Below are 21428 nucleotides of genomic sequence, written 5' to 3' on the forward strand. Positions count from 1 at the left end.
ATGATGATGTTATTCTTTCACTCATATCAGGTTCTTAATGATTTGATGGGGCAGGTCTCTCAACATCTTCCAATCTTGCACTACTTCTTTGAGTTTTTCTATGCTCTGGCTGGTGTTCATTTTGATTATGTCCAGCCACCATGTTCTTTGGTGGCCTGGTTTCCTTTTACTCTTCCAAACTCTTCCAAACAAAATTGCTTTCTCCAGTAAATTTCCCAGCATGACATGGCCAAAGTAAGTGAGAGACAGTTTTGTGATTTCCTTCCAGCAACATGTCTGGAGTTATGTCCTCCAGCACTTGCTTGTTAGTCACCTTTACTGTCCAAAAAGTTGTTTTATATATTATTCTAATCAATTAAGCACACCACATCACAATTCTGAGACCCAAGGAGAAATATTTTAGTATGATTTAAATTGTACTGTACCAAATCTCAAATGTAAATAGAAGGAATTTCAAACAGGGACTAAAAATGATATATCTTTGCATCAAGAAGATTGTAAAATATTTTCATAATTTTTAATAATTCATTAAATAGTGTGTCATCTGGGTACAAATTTTTTGTGTCATAACAAAGCCTACCACCATATTCATTATTTATATTTACTATTAGTTTAATATTAATACTTAATACTTAGCATATCGATTATCATAACATTTCTCTTCTTAACTTATTTAACTTTACTAAACATTACTTTCATATTTATTCTCTAAGCATTGATAAAATAAATTCCATATAGTATAACAATCAGTTTCTTCCTTCCCTCTAATTGCAAGTGTTAATCTATTCATTTCTGCACATTCCAATATTTTCTTAATCACATTTTCATCTATAGGAATCTCTTCACCTTTCTAATTCTGTGCAAATACAATTCTAGCCACTGTTATTACAAGAATAATCAAGTATACAATTTTTTTACTATAATTCCCTGGTAAAATCCCCAACAGAAATATCTCAGGTTTTAAATCAATATGCTGCTGTGTCATCTTCTCCAACCACATACGAATCCTTGCCCAGTATTTTTGTGCATTTACACATGTCCACCACGTATGATAATATGATCCCGGTGTCTGATGACATTTCTAACATTCAGTTGATTTATCTTTAAACATTTATGCCAGTCTTTCAGGTGACAAGTGCCATCTATAAAACATCTTATACAAATTCTCCTTGTATGCAGTAGACATTGTTAATTTATAATTTCTTAAGGAGAAATGTTTTAGCATAATTTAAATTGTACTGTACCAAATCTCAAATGTAAATAGAAGGGATTTCAAACAGGGACTAAAAGTGATATATCTTTGCACCAAGATTATAAAATATTTCCATAATTTTTAATCATTGGAAGAACAAGCCCCTCTCTTATTTCATCATTGTTTAGAAATCACATCAAATTTTAAAAATGCCCCAAAGTCAAAATAAAAGTTACTTTACACATAAATCAGAGGTTTTTGCACCTCATTATGTTTTCTCTCTGATTCAGATGTGGTCTCAGTAGGATAATGAAGCATTTGGGGAAAAAGATGCAAGCCAAGAGACCAGCTGCAGAGGCCAAGATGGAGAAGATCTCCACAGCCACCATGGACTTCCCTTTAGACTTCCATAGAACTTGCTGAATCTGTACTTATACTTTTGATTTTTTCCTGCTTAAATATGAAACTTTGCTTTTCTCCACATTAAAATTCATTTTGTTGAATAGGGCCCATTGTTCAAATTTGTCAATATCTTTTTGGATCCTGAGCTTGTCTCCAGGGGTGTTGGCTTTTCCTGCCAGTTTAGTGTTATCTGCAAATTTGATAAGTTCCCAATCTATTCCCTCATCTAAATCATTTATGAATATTTTGAAAAGTACTGGGCCTAAGACAGAGCTTCGTGGTACCCCACTGCTTACTTCTCTCCATGTTGATGTAGTATCATAAGGATTATTCATTGAGTATGGTGGTGGTGATGTTGCCTATTCCACATTTTTCTAGCTTACCAAGAAGTAAGTTGTGGTCTACTTTGTCAAATGCCTTACTGAAATCTAAGTATGCTTGCAGGGTACTGCTGAGGATTTTGTCCAATTCCTGCAAGACAAAATCGCTCAGGTCCAGATGGGGTTAGACTCTGACTAGCAGGGTCCGATGAGGGGACAGGAGCAGGTCTTGAAGGTAATATCTGGGTTGACTCTGACCCTGTTTCTTTGGAGGAAGTGGACAGGACTGTGGGTAGAGTGAGTGCCACAACGTGTTTGTTGGACCCGTGTCCCTCCTGGCTTGTTGCGGCAACCAGAGATGTGACCGGGGACTGGATCCAGGTGATTGTGAATGCTTCATTGAGGGATGGGGTCTTCCCCACCATCCTTAAGGAGGCGGTAGTTCAACCCCTCCTCAAGAAGCCTGCCCTGGATCCGGCCTCCCTTAATAACTTTCATCCTGTTTCCAACCTTCGCTTTATAGTGAAGGTTGTTGAGTCCGTTGTGGCGTATCAACTCCCGCAATTCCTGGAGGAAGTGGACTTTCTAGACCCTTACCAATCAGGCTTCAGGCGCGGACACAGCATGAAAACGGCATTGGTCGCTCTGGTGAATGATCTCTGGTGGGCCCGGGACAAGGGTTATTCCTCTGCTCTGGTCCTACTTGACCTCTCAGCGGCTTTTGATACCATCAACCATGGTATCTTGCTGCGGCGACTCGGAGGGTTGGGAGTGGGGGGCACTGTTTTGCAGTGGTTCTCCTCCTACCTCTAGGGTCATTCGCAGTTTGTTTGGGCAGGGGGGGTGGAGGTCCTCCTCAAGACCCCTCATTTGTGGGGTGCCTCAGGGTTTGGTCCTCTCCCCCTTGCTCTTTAACATCTATATGAAGCCCCTGGGTGAGATCATTCGTAGTTTCAGGGTGAGTTACCATCAATATGCTGATGATACTCAGCTTTACATCTCCACCCCGGACCAATCCAGTGATGCCCTTTCCGTGATGTCTAAGTGTCTGGAGGCGGTGGGGGTTCGGATGGGTAGGAACAGGCTCAAACTCAACCCCTCCAAGACGGAGTGGCTGTGGATACCGGCACCCCAAGATCTAGTGGCCCCATCACTTTTGATGGGAGGTGAGATGCTTACTCTCTCTGAAAGGGTTCACAACCTCGGCGTGCTCCTGGATTTGCGGCTGTCTTTAGTAGACCATCTGACAGCCATTTCCAGGGAGGATTTTGCACAGGTTCGCCTGATGCGCCAGTTGCAACCCTACCTAGACAGGGATGCCCTTTGCACAGTCACCCAGGCTCTCGTTATCTCTCGTCTGGACTACTGCAATGCCCTCTACATGGGGCTGCCCTTGGGGTGCACCCGGAGGTTCCAACTGGTCCAGAATGAAGCCGCGTGGGTTATTACAGGAGCTTCCCGATACTCCCGGGTTACACCTTTCCAGCGCGAGCTGCACTGGCTGCTGGTGGCCCTTCAGATCCGCTTGAAGGTTTTGGTTTTGACCTATAAAGCCATTCATGGCATAGGCCCGGGATATTTGCAGGACCACCTCCTACCTCCCACCACCTAGTGCGCTCACATAGAGCTGTCCTCCTCTGGGTGCCGTCGGCCAGACAATGTCAGCTGACGGTGCCCAGGATGAGGGCATTCTCTGTGGCTGCACCAACCCTCTGGAACGAGTTACCCATCAAGCTCTGGATGGCCCTGATCTCCGTTCCTTCCGCAAGGACCTGAAGACATGGCTCTTTAAGCAAACTGGCTGAGTCTGTTTTGGGAGTTTTAATTAATTGTGGGTTTTAAACTGAATTTTAATTGTTAATTTTAATTGTATTTACTATTACTGTTTTTATTGGGATTTTATTGTTGTGAGCCTCCCCGAGTCCTTCGGGAGAAGGGCGGCATATAAATTTTAATAAACTTAAACTTAAACTTATACTTATACTATATCCACAGCATTTTGGTGGTTTACTAACTTAGGAGGGAATCAATTTATTTTCCAAAGCACTAGAGGGCAGAATAAGAAACAATGGATGTAAACTAATAAAGGATAGATGCAAACTGAAATTAAGGTGAAACTTCATAACAGTGAGCACAATTAACCAGTGGAACAACTTGCCTTCAGAAATTGTGGGTGCTTCATCATTGTAGGGTTTTAAGAAAAGATTGGACAGTCAGTTGTCTGAAATGATATAGGGTCTCCTGCTTGAGCTCTACCCCTTGAATGACAACCAAGAAATGAAACAGAAGTAAGTATGGCTTCATCTGAAGTTGTTTTCTAGATTGACAACTTGCCTGAAATGATATAGGGTCTCCTGCTTGAGCTCCAAGGTCCCTTCCAGCTTTGTTCTGATTTCAAATTTTCATATAAATCAGAGATTCTTGTGCCTCATTATATTTTCCCTACAATTCAGATTGGGTTTAAGTAGGATAATATAGCATTTGGGGAAAAAGATACAAGCCAAGAGACCAGCCCCAGAGGACAAGATGGAGAATATCTCCACAGCCACCATGGACTTCCCTTTGGTGCTCAGGTAGGTGGGGAGGAAGGTGATCCAAACGCTGCAAAAGACCAGCATGCTAAAAGTAATGAACTTGGCTTCATTAAAACTGTCGGGCAATTTCCTAGCCAGAAATGCCACTGTGAAACTCATGAGGGCCAGAAACCCTAGATAGGCAAGGACAGTATAAAACATTGAAGCTGAGCCTTCATTACATTCCAAGATGGCCTCTCCAACTAAAGAGTGGAAGTCAAAGTTGGGAAATGGAGGAGAGGTTGCCAGCCAGGTGGCACAAAGAAGTGCTTGGACCAGGGGACAAGCTAAGACAATGGAGTTCATCAGAGGTTTTCCTAAGAATTTTCTTGTCTTGTTCCCTGGCTTGGTGGCCATGAAGGCCAGAACCACCATGACAGTTTTTGCCAACACAGAGGAAACCGCAAGAGAAAGGAGAATGGCAAAAGCAGTTTGTCGAAAGAGACAAGTGAGCTTCCCAGGTCGACCAATGAAGAGGAAGGAGCAGAGGAAGCAGAGCAGGAGGGAGATGAGGAGGAGGTAGGTGAGATCTCGATTGTTGGCCTTGACAATTGGTGTGTCATGATGTTGACAAAAAATTGCGAGAACTGCCAGTGTGATCATAGATAGAGAAAGAGTGAGAGAAGCCAAAGTGTATCCCAGGGGCTCTTGATAGGAAAGGAAGTGGAGTTTCTTTTCAATGCAGTGGTCCTTGTCCATGTTGGGGTATTGGTCTTCTTGGCAGGGATCACAGGAAGCTGCATCTGAAATCAAGAGTCAGTTTTCATTTCATGGTGTGTCAAAAAGAGCTAATCATCCTTTAGTACTGATAACCCTGAGGATACATTAACCTTTCAACTCTTGGGCTCAATTTCTCTGCTTTATATTTTGCATCTGCTCATTCAATCTTTTTTTTTTTTTGCAAAGAAGGGCAGGCACACATAGCTAGATCAATCTTCTCTTTCTCCAATGGGTCTATCAATTTCCTGGGAGACTGATAATGCTGACAGAAGAAGCAAAATAATGAAAATTAAACTTTGAATCTCACACTCCTCTCCTTCATGAAAAGATTGGCAGCTGGATTTGCTGGTGGCTTGTAAGAGAAGGAGTAGAGTCTACTGCAGAACTCATGAATTCTCCCCTGAAACTATCTTGCATTAAATTCCTGAGGAGCAGGAAAGGTGGTGGGGGAGGGGTGCAGCACAGTTTAGATTCATGAACTCAGAGGTTCTGCTGGAAACCATGAATATTTTTGAAAAATATCAATCTACGAGAATGACAATAGAATTAATATTTCTTCTTACTTAATAGCTTCCTTTATCCTAGAAGTTGCTGTATAAATTTGAGATGAGCTCTACCTGTCTGATTAGAAATGGTCCCTTCTGGACAAGAGTCACATTGGTAGCAGCAAACCTGCTCGCCCTCTGGAACTCTTCTCCTCTCTCCTGCCTGGCACCTCTTCATGCCACACCTGGCAAAGGGCACCTTCTAAAAGGGAAAAGAGAAATGCTTGAGATGGTTATCCCCAGGAAAGAATGAATCTTTCTCTGAATTTACAAGATTTCTTTCCAGCTCACCTTTGTGGCCCAGATGATAACATCAGTGTTAATAGTGAAATCCTGCCCTGGGGGAGTCCCAGGATCTATTTGCCCAACTTTCACGGGGACAAAAGATTGATTGGGCAGGAGAACCCAGTTGAGAAGATTATAACCACCAGATCCCAGTTCATTTTCTGAGAATGAGATTTCATCTCCAGCACAATTGTTGAATTGGACTTTTCTCAAATAGGGAAGAATCTGAAAGAAACAAGATCTTCAGACATTGGAAAAGTTGGCTGGAAGCCACAAATGAGACATCATGGGCTTCTATCATTCTGTGATGGCCATCAATTTAGCAGATGGTTGTATATATGAGAAGCTAGAGGATTTTCCTTGGTGGAGTTCTGAGCAATCAAGGATAACACCAAATATTTCATTCATTTCCCAATACCACAGATTCTCTTTATCATTGGGCATTTCTATCATGGCTTCTTCAACTCCAGTTTTACCAAATGATTCCTACATACAAATATTTTAATTCCACATTTAGAATTTCATTGTATTGTTTTATAGAAAATAGAATAGAATAGAATAGAATAGAATAGAATAGAATAGAATAGAATAGAATAGAATAGAATAGAATAGAATAGAATAGAATAGAATTCTTGATTGGTCAAGTGTGATTTGACACACAAGGAATTTGTCTTCGGTGCATAAACCCTCAGTCTACGTTAAAAATACATTCATCAAGAATAATAAGATACAACACTTAATGATAGTCATATGATACTAAATAAGCAATCAAATCATACTAGGAAACTAAATAAAACAATATAAATCATAAAGATACAAGCAGCAGGATTATAGTCATAAGTAGGAAGAGATAGATGCTAGTAAGGAAGAGAAGAATAATAGTAATACAGATTGAGATTGATATAATAAAGGGAATTAGAATTAGACAGTATGAATATAAGTTACGAGTATTTGCGGATGACCTGGTGGTTACCTTAGCCTAACCGGTACAATCGATTACAGCCTTGATGGATATAATCCTCTTATATGGACAAGTATCTGGTTTTAAAATAAATACAGCTAAAACAAAGATAATAGCTAAAAACATGGACAGAAGCCAGAAAGAAGAGCTAGAAAAGTTATCAGGATTTGAAATAGTTAAGAAGGTTAAATATTTAGGGGTTTATATTATGACTGTAAATACGAATTTATATCAACATAATTATGAACCATTATGGCAAAAAATACAGAAAGAGATGGAAAATTGGAAGAAATTGCAACTGTCTTTGCTGGGTAAGATAGCCGCTGTAAAAATGAATATCTTACCAAGATTTTTATTTCTTTTTCTTTTTTTTTTTTTTTTATTGAAAAAGTTTTAAAAAACAAACATATTTTCCCCACAACCCCCCATCACCCCCCACAACCCCCCCGCCCCCTCCCCGACTTCCCAGAGCAGAACACAAGGTATTTCTATTGATCTCTAACAATAATCTAAATTGCATAACCAATCATTAAACTAACATCCCTAAAAAAAAAATTCTTAACCCCCCATATATAAAATCCCATTTCTTAAACATAATACTTCTAATGTCACTTATATAACGCTTATACAAATAAAAAAAATCATTCATAAGCTATTTGATATTTTTTGGTCTGATACTTATTTTGTATATAATCAATCCATCTTCTCCAGTCCTGTATGTACCTTTCTTGTGTGTGATCCTTCAGATATGCTGAAATTTTAGACATTTCAGCTAAATTAGTTACTTTCAGTATCCATTCACCAATAGTAGGCAAAAAGTCCTTCTTCCAGTATTGTGCTACCAACAATCTTGCTGCTGTTATCAAGTTCAAAATCAATTTAGTCTCTGCAACTGTACAGTCCGTAGTTATACCCAATAAGAACAACTGTGGAGTAAATTTCAGTCTCTTTTTAAGAATATTCTGCATCACCCACCAAATCTTTATCCAAAATGCTTTGATTTTTCTACAAGTCCACCATATATGATAATAAGTTGCATCATCACAGTCACATCTCCAACATTTAGCTTGCACATTAGAATACATACATGATAATTTTTTAGGATCTAAATGCCATCTATAAAACATTTTATAAAAGTTTTCTCTTAAATTTTGTGCTTGTGTAAACTTCACATTTCTAATCCAAATCTTTTCCCAAGTTTCCATCATTACTGGCTCTTGAAAATTTTGTGCCCATTTAATCATACAGTCTTTAACCAATTCTGTCTCAGAATCTATTTCCAATAAAGCATTATACAACCTTTTAATATGCATTTGTTTTTGATCTCTAATTTGTTTTACCAAATTCTCCTCATTTTGCACAAAGCCAGTTTTTTGATCTTCCTTCCATCTAGCTTGAAGTTGACCATACTGAAACCATGTATAAATTATACCTTCTTCTCTCAGTGTATCTAAAGATTTCAAATACATTGCCCCCCTTTCCATAATAAGAAGCTCTTTATAAGTAATCACCTCCTGTTTTTGTTCTATACTTATATTTTCTATTGCATGTCTAGGATTTGCCCATAAAGGTATCTTATAATTTAGCTTATATTGATATTTTTTCCAAACCCTTAACAAAGCATTTCTTAATATATGAACCTTAAATACTTTATCCACTTTTTTGTCATATAACAAATAAGCATGCCATCCATATAACAAATCATAACCTTCTAAATTCAAAATTCTCCTCTCAGTTAAATTAAACCAATCACTGATTTGTGATAAAACCGCTGCTTCATAATATAATCTTAAATTAGGCATTTTAAGACCCCCTCTTTCACGTGTATCTTGTATAATTTTCATTTTTATTCTGGGTTTTTTCCCTGCCCAAATAAAAGTATTAACACCTTTCTGCCATTCTCTCAGATTTTCATCTTTCTTAAGCACAGGTATCATTTGGAACAGAAATAAAAATCTAGGTAAAACATTCATTTTAATTGCAGCAATTCTTCCCAATAAAGACAACTGTAATTTTTTCCAATTTTCCATATCCTTCTGTACCTTCTGCCAAAGTACCTCATAATTATTTTTGTATAATTTTGTATTTGAAGCTGCTATGTATACCCCTAGATATTTAACCTTTTTAACTATTTCAAAATCTGTTAATCTTGCTAATTTGTCTCTTTCAAGTGTAGTCATATTTTTAACTATCATCTTTGTCTTATGTGAATTAACTTTAAATCCTGATACCTTCCCATATTGATTAATTATATCCAATATGTATGGAGCCAACTCTGTAGGTTGAGATAAGGTAATAACCAAATCATCTGCAAAGGCTCTTAATCTATAATCTTGTTGTCTAATTACAATACCCTTCAGTTTTTGTGAATCACGTATCTTATTCAGTAATACCTCCAAAGTCAGAATAAATAATAATGGGGACAGAGGACACCCCTGTCTTGTTCCTTTCTCAATTTTAAAAGCCTCTGTTAAACCTCCATTAACTATGATTTGTGCTGATTGCTGCTGGTATATCGCTCTAATTGATTGTGTAAAATATTCCCCAAAGCGCATTTTCTCTATTATCTTAAACAAAAATTGCCAGTTCAAACGATCAAATGCCTTCTCTGCATCCAAGAATATAAACGCTGCAGGGACTTGGTTATTTTTTTCCAAATATTCCAATAAGTTTACAATTTGTCTAACATTGTATCTCATTTGTCTACCTTTTATAAACCCTGATTGATCACTGTGAATTATTTGTTGCATAACTGGCATTAGTCTATTGGCTAATATTTTAGCAAAAATCTTATAATCAGTATTCAGAAGTGAAATTGGCCTAAAATTCTCCGGTTTAGTGGAATTTCGATCCTCCTTTGGAATTAATGAAACAAAGGCTGTTTTCCAAGAGGGTGGTACTCCTCCTCCTAATTGTATCTTATTAAATAAGTTTTTTAGTGGTTCTAGCATTTCGGATTGTAAGTGTTTATAGTAAGCAGCTGTTAATCCATCTGTTCCCGGAGCCTTACCTATTTTTAATTGTTTAATTGCTCCAACAATTTCCTCAGAAGTTATTGGCTGATTCAATCTATCTCTCTGTTCCAACGTTAATTCAGGAATCTCCATCTTTAGATATCTATCAATATCAACATTTTGAATTGCATCTTTAGCATATAGTTTTGTGTAAAACTCCAAAAAAGCCTTTTTTATTAAATTCTGTTGATAAATCTCTTTACCTCTAAATTCTATTTTATCTATAATACGTGATTTCTGTTTTTTCCTCATCGTGTAAGCCAACCATCTCCCAGGTTTATTAGCATTGCAAAATGTGTTATGTCTGGCATATTGTATACTAGTTGCTACTTGCCCCGCCATTAACATATTAAATTGCTGTCTTAAAATATTAATCATATCTTTTGCCTTTTTATCTCCTGGATTAATTATAAGTAATTGTTCTTTCTTTTTAATTTCCTCCTCTATCTCTTTCCGTCTATTTTGTTGTTTTAATCTATGTTTATTATTCAAAAAGATTAATGTTCCTCTCATATAAGCCTTACACGCATCCCATACCATCTCCATCGATGTTCCTTTGTTCATATTATTAATAAAAAATTCTTTCATTTGTTTTTTAAGCTCACACAGATTGTCTTCATATCTAAATAAATTCTCATTTAGCCTCCAAGACCTCCTTTCTCCTCTCTCCTGCTCTAATTCCACCCAAACTGGGCTATGATCAGTTAAAGTTCTTGGACATATCTTCGTACTCTTCACCCTAGAAAAAAGATCGTTTGTAATTAATATAAAGTCAATCCTCGAAAAAGATTGGTGCCTGTCTGAGAAAAAAGTAAAATCACTCTCCAATACATTCCTTTCTCTCCAAACGTCTCTAAGCTCCATATCCTCCAAAATATCAAAAAAAGATTTAGGCAACTTAGCACGCATGGAGATCTTGGAAAGACTTTTTTTATCTTTCTGGGTATCTAATACCCCATTCCAATCACCCATTAAAAATAAGGATCTATAGTCCCATTGTAGTATTTTAGTATGTAAAAGTTTGTAAAATTTATCTTGTTGTTGATTAGGTGCATATACTCCAATTACAAGCAGCTTCCCACTCTGTGTTATTAATTCAATTGCGATATATCTACCTTGAGTATCAGCCTCAATTAAATTGGCCACTAAGCCTCTTTTAACATATATTACTAGGCCATTTTTCTTTTCTGGTGCTGATGCCACAAAATGTGTACCTAATTTCGAATTTATCAAGTACTTTTGATCTGAAGATTTAATATGCGTTTCTTGCAAACAAATAACATCGTTCTGAAATTGTTTCAAATAATGAAATATTTTCTTTCTTTTTTGTGGCGAATTTAAACCGTTAACATTCCAAGATAGAAATTTATTTGCCATCTCTAGGCGTTCCAAGCTTCGAGAGCATCAGCTGAACCTCCTCCGCCATTTTAGACTTCGGCCTAGCTCCTCCCACAGCTTGCGTTTTTTGGGCTTGTTGAGTTGGATCTTGAGGCTGTTGCGCCATATGTTGTTTATAGGTAGCCCTTGTCAGTCGTTGATCTTTTGGCAGCTGAATCATCGTTAATGACTCCAAAGTTGGTGGTGAACCCCCAGTCAGTAATGGATCTTCTTCCAGAATAGCTCCTCCAGCTAATACTTGAGCATAGGTTTGTGGTTGCCCTCCATCTTTCTCTTGTTGAGTAATTTCCAATTGCTTTCTAGCACCCCCTGGTGAGGGTGGCCTTCCAGCCTTTAAAACATTGGCATAAAAATCTTTTGCTTTTCCAACTGTGTTTAAGCGATGTCTTTGCCCAGCGTATGGCACTATTATCCCAAATGGGACATCCCATCTGTACTGAATTTGCTGGTTTCTTAGTTCGTTCACCAAAAAGCCAAACTGCTTTCTATCTCTTAACATTTTAGGAGGAAGCTCTTTCAGGATCACCAGCTCTTGTCCTTCCACTTTAATCTTATTTCTATAAGACGCTTGCAAAATATCATTTCTAACTCTCCTTGTTGTAAAATAGATCACCACATCTCTTGGTAGCTGCTTTTGTTTTGCCAGCCAGGAGTTGACCCTGTAAATTTTGTCCATTTGAATTGCCACATCTGCTGGCCTTTCTGGAATCAGCTCTGCTAAAGCATTGGAACAAACATCTTTTAAATTTTCACCACTCTTTTCTTTCAAACCTCTCAGCCTCAGGGCAAATTCCATTGACCTGTACTGTAACATAACCATCTCGTCATCCACTTTCTCTGTCTGTATCATAACCTCTCCCAGTTTAGTTGCAATCTCCAAATTAGCATCATCAATTTCCCGCACTCTCTCCTCAATCTTTAACATATGAGTAGCCAGTCCTGAAACTGCAAAGACAATGTCATCTCTTATTTCATCATGTTTTTCCTCCACCACACTTGTAAGTTTCTTTAACTCCTCTGAAAATCCTTTCATCATTTCTGTCTGATTATTCAGGGCACCCATTATAAATTCTTTAAGGTCTTGTGACTGTGTATCAGCCGGAAGTTGTTGTTTTTGAGTCACTACAGGGGAACCTCCTCCCCCTTTAGAAGTTGGTGGCTTTAGTTGTTTAGCAGCCATTTTATTTAAAAAAAAGTTTTCCTTTTACAGCCAGAAAATCTTGTAAACAGTCTTAGAAAGTATATTCAAAAGTTTTTCCAAAATAAACAATCCTCTCTTCAAACTATACTCAAAGCCCAGTAGTTTTCTCTTCAGGCAGAGGGCTATTAACAAGCAGTTTCCTTTTAACTTTCACTTTCCCTTCCGCCCATAACAAAGGCTTCCTCCCAGCCTCCAGCTCCAGAGAGCTCCGTTTGCAACAATGTAATCACAGAGTTAAGTTCTGTTTCTCTTAAAAAGCTTGCACTCTTGCTTCCGCTCTGTCTGCCTTGTTGAAAATCATTAAAACTCACTGTTTGCCGGCAGAATTGGACGCAGACGTCTTGCTCTGAAGACAGAGGCACCAGCGATCCGGAGCGATGGGAGGGGTGAACTGGGGAGCTCTCACCCTCCGAGTCCCTGGAGTTAATCCAGTGACTATCGGGGAGCTCTACCCACCCCCTCCGGCTCTCCTCTCCTTCTTTGCCCGAAGGAGAGTTTTTTCAAACCGCCGGACAGCTGTTTAGCGCTGTCAGGGCGGTTTTTACAGATCGGGTGGCTGGCGGTCTATGGAGACCGTCCTCGACGTCTGCGGAGCCACCGGAAGTCGATTTTTATTTCTTTTTCAAATGATACCTATACTCAAAAAAGATGAAAATTTGAAGGAATGGCAGAAAGGCATAAACAAGTTTGTATGGGCAGGGAAGAAACCATGAGTTAATCAAAAGATAATGCAAGATACCCGAGAAAGAGGTGGTCTTAAAATGCCCAACTTAAGACTGTATTATGAAGCTGCTACCCTCTCAGCAATTACAGATTGGATAAATTTAACGGAGGAAAAGATATTGAATATTGAAGGATATAGTCTGGTCTATGACTGGCATGCTTATCTATTGTATGACAAGAAAGTAGATAAGACTTTTAAAAGTCATATATTAAGAAATGCTCTACTGCGTGTCTGGAAAAAGTATAAATATAAACTAAAGGATAAGTTACCAATATGGACAGTACCCAGACACGCGATAGAGAATATAAATTTGGAGCAAAAGCAAGATAAGATTACATATAAGGAACTTCTTTATAAGGAAGGAGTCAGATTACAATTAAAATCTATGGAACAATTAAGAGAAGAAGGAATTATTAAGACTTGGTTTCAGTATGGTCAGCTGCAGGCCAGATGGAGAGAGGATCAAAAAACTGGTATTTTGCAGCAGGATGAAAATTTGATAAAGCAAATAAGAGATAAAGGTCAAATGCATATTAAAAGGTTGTATAATGTATTAGTGGAAATAGATTCAGAAACAGAGCTAGTCAAGGATTGTATGATAAAATGGGCACAAAATATAGGTGAACCAATAATGTTGGATACATGGGAAAAGATATGGGTCAGAAATGTAAGATTCACACAAGCTCAAAACTTAAGAGAGAACTTTTACAAAATGTTTTATAGATGGCATTTAGACCCAAAAAAAATTAGCCTGCATGTATCCAAATTTACAACCCAAGTGTTGGCGATGTGAGTGTGAAGATGCTACGTATTTTCATATATGGTGGACATGTAAAAAAATTAAGGCTTTTTGGATAAAAATATGGTGGATTATTCAAAATATTTTAAGGAAAAAAATTAAATTTACGCCACAGTTTTTTGTTTTTTTTTTGTTGGGAATAGTCACGGATTGTACTGTAATAGAGACTAAGTTGGTTTTGAATTTAATAATAGCTGCCAGATTACTGGTGGCACAGTACTGGAAGAAGGAAGATCCACCTACCATTGAGGAATGGACTTTAAAAGTTGTGCATCTGGCAGAGATGGCAAAAATTTCATCATATCTTAAAGATCATTCAAATGAAAGATACTTATCAGAATGGAGAAGATGGATTGACTATATGCAAAAAAAGTATCCGAACAAGAAGATTCATATAGCTTATGAATGAAATATTTTTAAGTAGTTTATGTTTATAGTTTTTGAGGTATAAGGAGTTAAAGGTTTAGGGAGAATATGAATGCAATAATTTGTTAGCATATTTTAGCTTTATGTTTGTGAATGCTATACCCTGTGCCTGTTCTGGGAAGTCTAGGGAGGGGGGTGGGGGGGAAGGAGGGGAGGGGGAAAAGGGGGGGAGAAAATGTTTGTATTTCTTATAAAACTTTTCAATAAAAAAAAGAATAATAGTAATACAGTTTTAGTAAATAGCTTGACAGTGTTGTGGGAATTAGATATTTAGCAGAGTGATGGCATTTGGGAAAAAACTGTCCTTGTGTCTAGTTGTTCTGGTGTGCAGTGCTATATTGTTATATATATATTGCTATATTATATTGATATTGTTTCCTGATTGCTTATTTGTTCCCTATGACTATCATTAAGTGTTGTACCTTATGATTCTTGATGAACATATCTTTTCTTTTATGTACACTGAGAGCCTATGCACCAAGACAAATTCCTTGTGTGTCCAATCACACTTGGCCAATAAAAAATTCTATTCTATTCTATTCTATTCTATTCTATTCTATTCTATTCTATTCTATTCTATTCTATTCTATTCTATTCTATTCTATTCTATTGTCATTTTGAGGGAAGCAGCTGAAACACTTTATGTCCAGGATGCGAGGAGTCTGTAGATATGTTCACAGCCCTCTTTTTGACTCATGTATTATACAGGTCCTCAGTGGAAGGCAGGCTGGTAGCCATTGTTTTTTCCGCAGTTCTAATTATTCGTTGAATTCTGTGTCTGTCTTGTTGGGTTGCAGAGCCAATGATTTATACATTTTAAATATATACATATTATAACACTTGCTTTGGCCCAGGGTCTTATAAATGAGAAATGCATTTTAGGAATGATGAAATAATTTATATCCCAACAGTTGACAGTTATATCCCATTGACTTTCTCCAACTAATTCTTAAAGAGCGAAGAATGCAAGAACCTTGTCTGACCAAGAGGGGCTTTGTCACTGCGTTTTTGTATTTACCAGATGAGCTATTATTTTTGAACTTTCAGACTTACCATAGCTTGCCAAGTTTCTTATCTTTAAGCTAACTGCACATGTCTACATTCCTTCACTTTCTTTCTTCTCTAAAAACTTTCCTTTGTTCTCCTGCCAAGAGAGGTCCGGCAGGAACGTTGCTAAGATGTAACTAATTAGACTAGTGAGATGTTTTATTTTCTTTATAACAAATAAATGAGTTTTTCTTAGAAAATATATCTTCGGGTTTTATTTTCTTGCAAAGGTATACACAAGGAAAATGCCACGATTCACCTCTAACTCAGGCAATTACCCCAGGAAAGTAACGGGGCTGATTGCCACTCTAACAATCTGTGTAAGGAAAACCCTGCTCTGGTTTGTCACCTCACTGTGAAGAAAGGCCCAATGTTTGAAATCCTCTGAAAAGTCTGAGGGATTTCAGGCCAGTCACCCATTACGTCCACCTTGAGTGCTGCTTGATGTGCTGAGGGTGACAGATTCTGCTTTCACTCAACAAGCGGAGCAGCTGAAGAAATGGCAAATTAAATAAGTGGCACGGAGTTACACAGAATGCTAAGCCACGGAAATATGAACCAAAGTTAAAAGGAACTGGGTTGATGATGACTGACTTTTTAGAGGTTGGATTCAGGCTACGTACTGAGGGAAAGTGAGGTGGTTCTGCAAATGTGCCCACTAGGACATGTTGACTTGTTGAAGCATCCAGATTTTCATCTTGCTCAGAGCTGTCACCTCCTGCATGGATTTGTCACCCTCTCAAACACAGGTAACCATTGAAAAACATTTGGGACTTATAAGAACATCTTTCCTTTAGAGAGCTTATGGACAACTGGTTTTGTTTACTTTTCTCCTTCCCTCCTTTACCGCTTTCCAATAAAATCTCACACTTTATTGATATTATTTTTTTTAACAACCGCTCTCTTAAACTGTTCTGAAATGCAAGCATTTGGTAACAAACACATCACAATTGCAAACCCAAATTCAGTCACATGTTACAATTACAAATCAGTAATTCAGGAAATACATATGGGAAGTTTCCTCTCTAAGGATCTGTGGATTGGATAAAAAGTCCTGTAGATTACCTGCCATGATTGGATATTTGAGTTCCTCTTTCCAAGCCTCAACCTAGTTGGTCGCCTTCCTGATCCATACATTGCATGTAACGCATGTGCCACAGCATAAGCAGCATTGTGGATGCTGTAACTTTCACCTGTCATGCTTGTTTCAAACAGGTAAATTGGCACATTCTGTAAATTCTCCTTTCCTGTACAATGTTTGTTCTGTACGTTCTTATTCTGAGGTATTTGGTGGAACCTGCAGTCAAAGACCCATTCCCACCATACTGGGAGAAAGGTGTCCCCTTGTGGGTTCAACGGGTCTAAAGACAGGAGAAAAGAACTGAATTCTGGGACATCAACCGTGCGGTCCCTAAAATGCAGAGATCCATGGAAGTGCTTTATATCTTTCAATATTGCAATAGATCCCATCACATTAAGTTTCCAATGAGAAGTTAAGATCCAAACTTTCCAAAATGGTTTCTTTGTCAATTTTTCATGACAATACAATGCCACCAGTACATTTGCAATACTATGGGAGTCTCCAAATAGAATAATCACTTCAGCTCTACACAAAGTTTTGAAAAGACGAAGGATTTTCAATTCTGTTACACCATCAGCATCAAATTTGTACTTGTTAATGAAGGCCAGGCAGATCTCCTTCTCCTTTAGCATTGGCACCAGAGATGAGACGAAATGTTCTCCATCATCATTTTCAGGGGCCAGAAGCCCAACCCAGTTCCACTGGAAGTACAGAAGGAGCTGGACTAAACCCTCATACTCAGGAAATTCACTGGGATTAATCCGGAAGAAGGAAGGATAAACTGCTCTTTCTCCTTGAGTGAACTTAAAGCCAACACCAAGCTGGAAAAAGTGAGAATCTTCTTTCAAAAACAAAATTAAGTTTTATGGTGACTTTAGGGGTCACCACTGTGTGGCTGATTGTCTTACCAACCAGCTGACTCATTTTAAGGGACAAGCTGAAGCTTGTTCCCGTCTTAGGAGGAGTCATAATTTCATATTTTGCGTGGTTGGAAGAGGTGAGATGCCAAGGGAACAAACTGTCAACCTGACACAGAGAATAAAGTGTAGGGAAAAGTTTGCTAAACTTTAATGAAGAGTAAGTTTGGAAGGAATTCCTCTTGGCAAATACAGGATTTCAGAATTATTTCATTATCTCTTTGGAGCTATATAAATCAAAACATAAAATATAAAAATGAATTCAACGTATCATGAATTCTCTAGATCACAGACTCACCAAGACACCTCTGGTTCCATCTTTGGCTTCAGTTGTGCTTCTGTTATTTGCCTACTCCATAACTCTTTCTAAAGAAGCCTCCTTACCTGTGGGATCTTGAAGAGGCTGAAGATGGAGGCCATCTGCCTTGAGGATTTAGGGTTGTCACCTCCAATGACAGAGAGCAGAGAGTCCTGCCTGTCACATTTGTAACCTGGAACCATTCGGCCTCGTGTGGAGAGCAGTGTGAGGCTGATTATGGAAATCTTCAACTCCATCCTGTGATTGTCATGGATATGGAAGCCAAGGGTGATGTTGGGCAGGAGATCCAGATCCTTGTTGATCTCTTTGACTGCAAATACCAAGGCCTGGAACTGCTGGTAATTCTTCGGTATGGGTCTAGAGGGAGAAAAACATTGGGAAACATTACAGGAAAGACGGTGTGTGTGAGAGGTGGGATTTGCCTTGCCTCCCATTTTTGTATTTTGTGTGGAGCAGCAAGTCCGAAGAACAAATGAAGGTTGTTTTTTTAAAAAGTTGTTCTTTCATTAAACTTGAAGGCCTTTATCAGAAAGGAGAAATGCCTGTCTCTCCATTTCATGGACCATTATATACCCCTCTATTGTTCTGTCCGTCTATACTTTGCTCAAGTGAATGTAATCCTTCTTAACTCTTCCTCCAGCACCCAAATTAATTTCAGTCTCTATTTGAGCATCTAGTTCTGCTCTGCTAAGCATTGATGAGCATAAGACTCCAGTGGGGCCCACACATTCATTTCTTGAAGGCTATCAGTCCTGAGCACTGCTGATTCCAAAACTGAATTTGTTTTTTGTTTTTTTTTCAGTATCCCGTACTGGAAAAGGATAGACCTTTTATCTGAGTTTTCCACTATAATTTTCTGTCCAAATTAATATTATAAATCATCTTTTTCACTAGGTCAGCACAGTTTCTAAGGTACCAATAAAGGAGAATATTTGTAGCTCAGGGTTGAAATGAAGGGTCCTTGATGCTTTCAGAGCTTGGTTATTTTCTTGCAAATGTTTCATTATCCAAATAATTTCGTGTTATGAGGGTGTTACCTAGTTTTGATAATGAAACGTTTGCAAGGAAGCAACCAAGCTCAGAGAACAGCAAGGAAGTTTCTAAGGTGTTGTTCCTGCTTACATTTTATGTTTTTTATCATCTTCCTGATGAAGAGTTGTGGAAAGATGGAGAAGCTTGCCTCTTCATTGAGAAAAGGAAAAAGTGGGAGATTGTAAGTATTACTAGAACCAATACTCTAGAAGGAGACCCTGAACCCAAAACAAGCCAAAGAATTCTTTACAACTTCCCCACCAGAAGAAACTTACGAAATCTTGAAAGAAAGCTGATATGGATTTCTTTGAAAGTCTGGGATATTGGATGAAATTACAGTTACCAGGAGTAAATTCCCACCAATAATGAGGTCACCAGACTTGAAATAATACCATTTTTCCTGATTCTGGAAAGGATTTGTGAACACACATTTGTTTTGCATCCTCTTAGCAGAAGTTGTAGGCAGGAGCCAGAAGAGCAGCAAGAGCAGCAGGAGGAGAGGCAGCCTGGCCATTCTTGTCACCTCCACTCCTAGATCAGAAATCAAGGTTTGTGTGGTGGTTGAACTGCAGGTAGCACTTGAAATAACACCAGAGTTTCGGCACCAGAGAGAGAGAGAGATCATGCTACCTGGATGGTCCCAGGGCAAATTTATATCATCCATGCTTCTCCTTACCTATCCTTGGTCTGTGACCAAAGAGAAAACTAAGACCAGCTGAGTCTCACCAAAGCTAGGAGTTACTCTTTTTCAGGAGGAGATAACTCAGATCATATTTGTAAAAGCTTATTTTACCTCAGAATATTTTTCTGGGTTGAAATCCATGGGGGATACATTTAGAATTACTGTTCTTCTGATAATTGCAGGGAAGACCAATATCTTACCCACTTAGCAATAGCTTCTCTTCATACACCAGAAGTCTGTTGTTGATCCAAGGAGCAGATGGGTCAAGCAGATCCAAGGGTCAAGGTTCAGGTGGAATTTGGCCTACCTGAAACTGAGCACCTGAACCCAAGATGGAGTCTGTCCCATAGTTTGTTTGGATAGTATGAATGAAGTAGGGTGGCACATGACAATCAGTTTTACCCTAGTAAGTGTGAACAATCGTACCAACATTTGGATAAAATGGCTGGTTTATTTGAACCCCCTGGCAGGGGATGAAATAAGAAACTAACTTCTCACATAGATTTTAAAAAGATAGGATGAAGGATCTCAAAAAGGTATTAGGCTAAATTAAACTCTGCAGGAGAGCTGTCTAACAACTCCTTGGAGCCAGAAAAAAAATGTTTGATGTGTTTATCTTGTGAAGTGTGTCTTCAGAGTTGTCAGTTGGTGTGAAAGGATACCATCTCCCATGGCAAAACTCTGGGATGGTTTTGGGTTATAGGAATGGGTGCATGGTGCTATGTTCTTCTCTCATTCCTCTGAAGGTGCTAATAGTCAGTGTGGGTTACGGGGAAGAGGAGTTCAGACCATTGGTATATTAGGATGATTAAGGAATATGGCCTGGACTGCAGATGTCCTCTTACAGAGAGAAAAAGGACAAGGGAAGTGATTGGAATGAAAGGAGGAGTACAAGGGAGGGTAAAGGAATGCAACTTTGCTGGCTTTGTTTGCGTGCAAAATTGTTAGAATTGGCTTTTCCACTTCTGTACCCACATGGAATTTTCAGTAAAGTTATACTCTTGGCTGTTTTGAATGGCAGGTTCTTCCACGGTGGACATGCTCTTCATTGCCCTACCCCCAACCAGAGGCTCTCCTGATTACTTCTTAGCATTCAGCATCAAGCCATCTGGGGGGACAAAAGGGTTAATTTCCAGAGATTCCCCTTTCCCAGGGAAATTTCTTCTGACTTAGAAAACAAACAAACTGACAATCAACCCAAGTACCCATTACCTTCTTTTATTCCCTCCTTTCCCCTTATTGTTCAGATGCACATCTCCTTTTTCTAAGGGGGGCAGCATGTCAGGTCCCTATCAGAATGCTGCCATTCTGGAAAGGAGGGTGGAAGCATCATGGGTCACATAGTTTGCATGCTTTTGCTCTGTTGTTGCTGTAACTGCTTGGGAGCTAAAAGGGAGGGGGAAGCTCACATCATCTGCAGCAACTCCCTCTCTGCAGGTCTGGGCCAGGTATCCAAGGTCGCAGTGCCCCAAAGATGAACTTTTCTCACCATCTAGGTTCCGAGATTCTCATAACACCTTTGTGGCACATTATTGGTCACTGATGGACACGGGGTATCAAGGGGGAGGGTTTCAAGGGAAACTTTAACCTAATGCTTCATACCTGAATTTCAGACTCTGCCTGACTTCTCTGCAATCACTATCTCTCAGTAAAAGTTCCTTTTGAAATGTGGATTGTTTCTAGAGTTTTACTTTCTTGAGAAAGTAGCTGAGGCAGGTCCTTAAAAAAGGCCTGGAGACTAAAACATATGAAGAACGGTTGCAGGATTTGAGTTTGGCTAGTCTATAGAA

The 21428-nt window shown here is 38.7% G+C and overlaps 1 protein-coding gene across 1 annotated transcript; it reads right to left on the minus strand.

Annotated features, from left to right (window-relative positions):
• Positions 1–4325: 4325 nt before the first annotated feature.
• On the minus strand, positions 4326–20687 carry LOC139313185 (vomeronasal type-2 receptor 26-like). The gene is made up of 4 exons (XM_070938633.1): positions 20614–20687; positions 17990–18281; positions 17218–17389; positions 4326–5230 (listed from the first exon to the last, which is right to left on the minus strand). The coding sequence occupies exons 1-4, from the start codon at positions 20685–20687 to the stop codon at positions 4326–4328; spliced, it is 1443 nt and encodes a 480-aa protein (XP_070794734.1).
• Positions 20688–21428: the final 741 nt, after the last annotated feature.

Source organism: Pituophis catenifer, unplaced genomic scaffold, assembly GCF_029215685.1.
Source record: "Pituophis catenifer annectens isolate HBS135680 unplaced genomic scaffold, rPitCat1.0.hap2 SCAF_1, whole genome shotgun sequence".
Lineage (NCBI taxonomy): Eukaryota > Metazoa > Chordata > Lepidosauria > Squamata > Colubridae > Pituophis > Pituophis catenifer.

Coding starts and splice junctions, on each gene's coding strand:
- LOC139313185 (XM_070938633.1), bottom strand. CDS start 20,687: ATGAAGAGCATGTCCACCGTGGAAGAACCTGCCATTCAAAACAGCCAA. Junction 18,282..20,613: donor AACTTTACTGAAAATTCCAT/GTGGGTACAGAA, acceptor TTCTCCCTCTAG/ACCCATACCGAAGAATTACC. Junction 5,231..17,217: donor TCGTCTTTTCAAAACTTTGT/GTAGAGCTGAAG, acceptor TCTTGATTTCAG/ATGCAGCTTCCTGTGATCCC.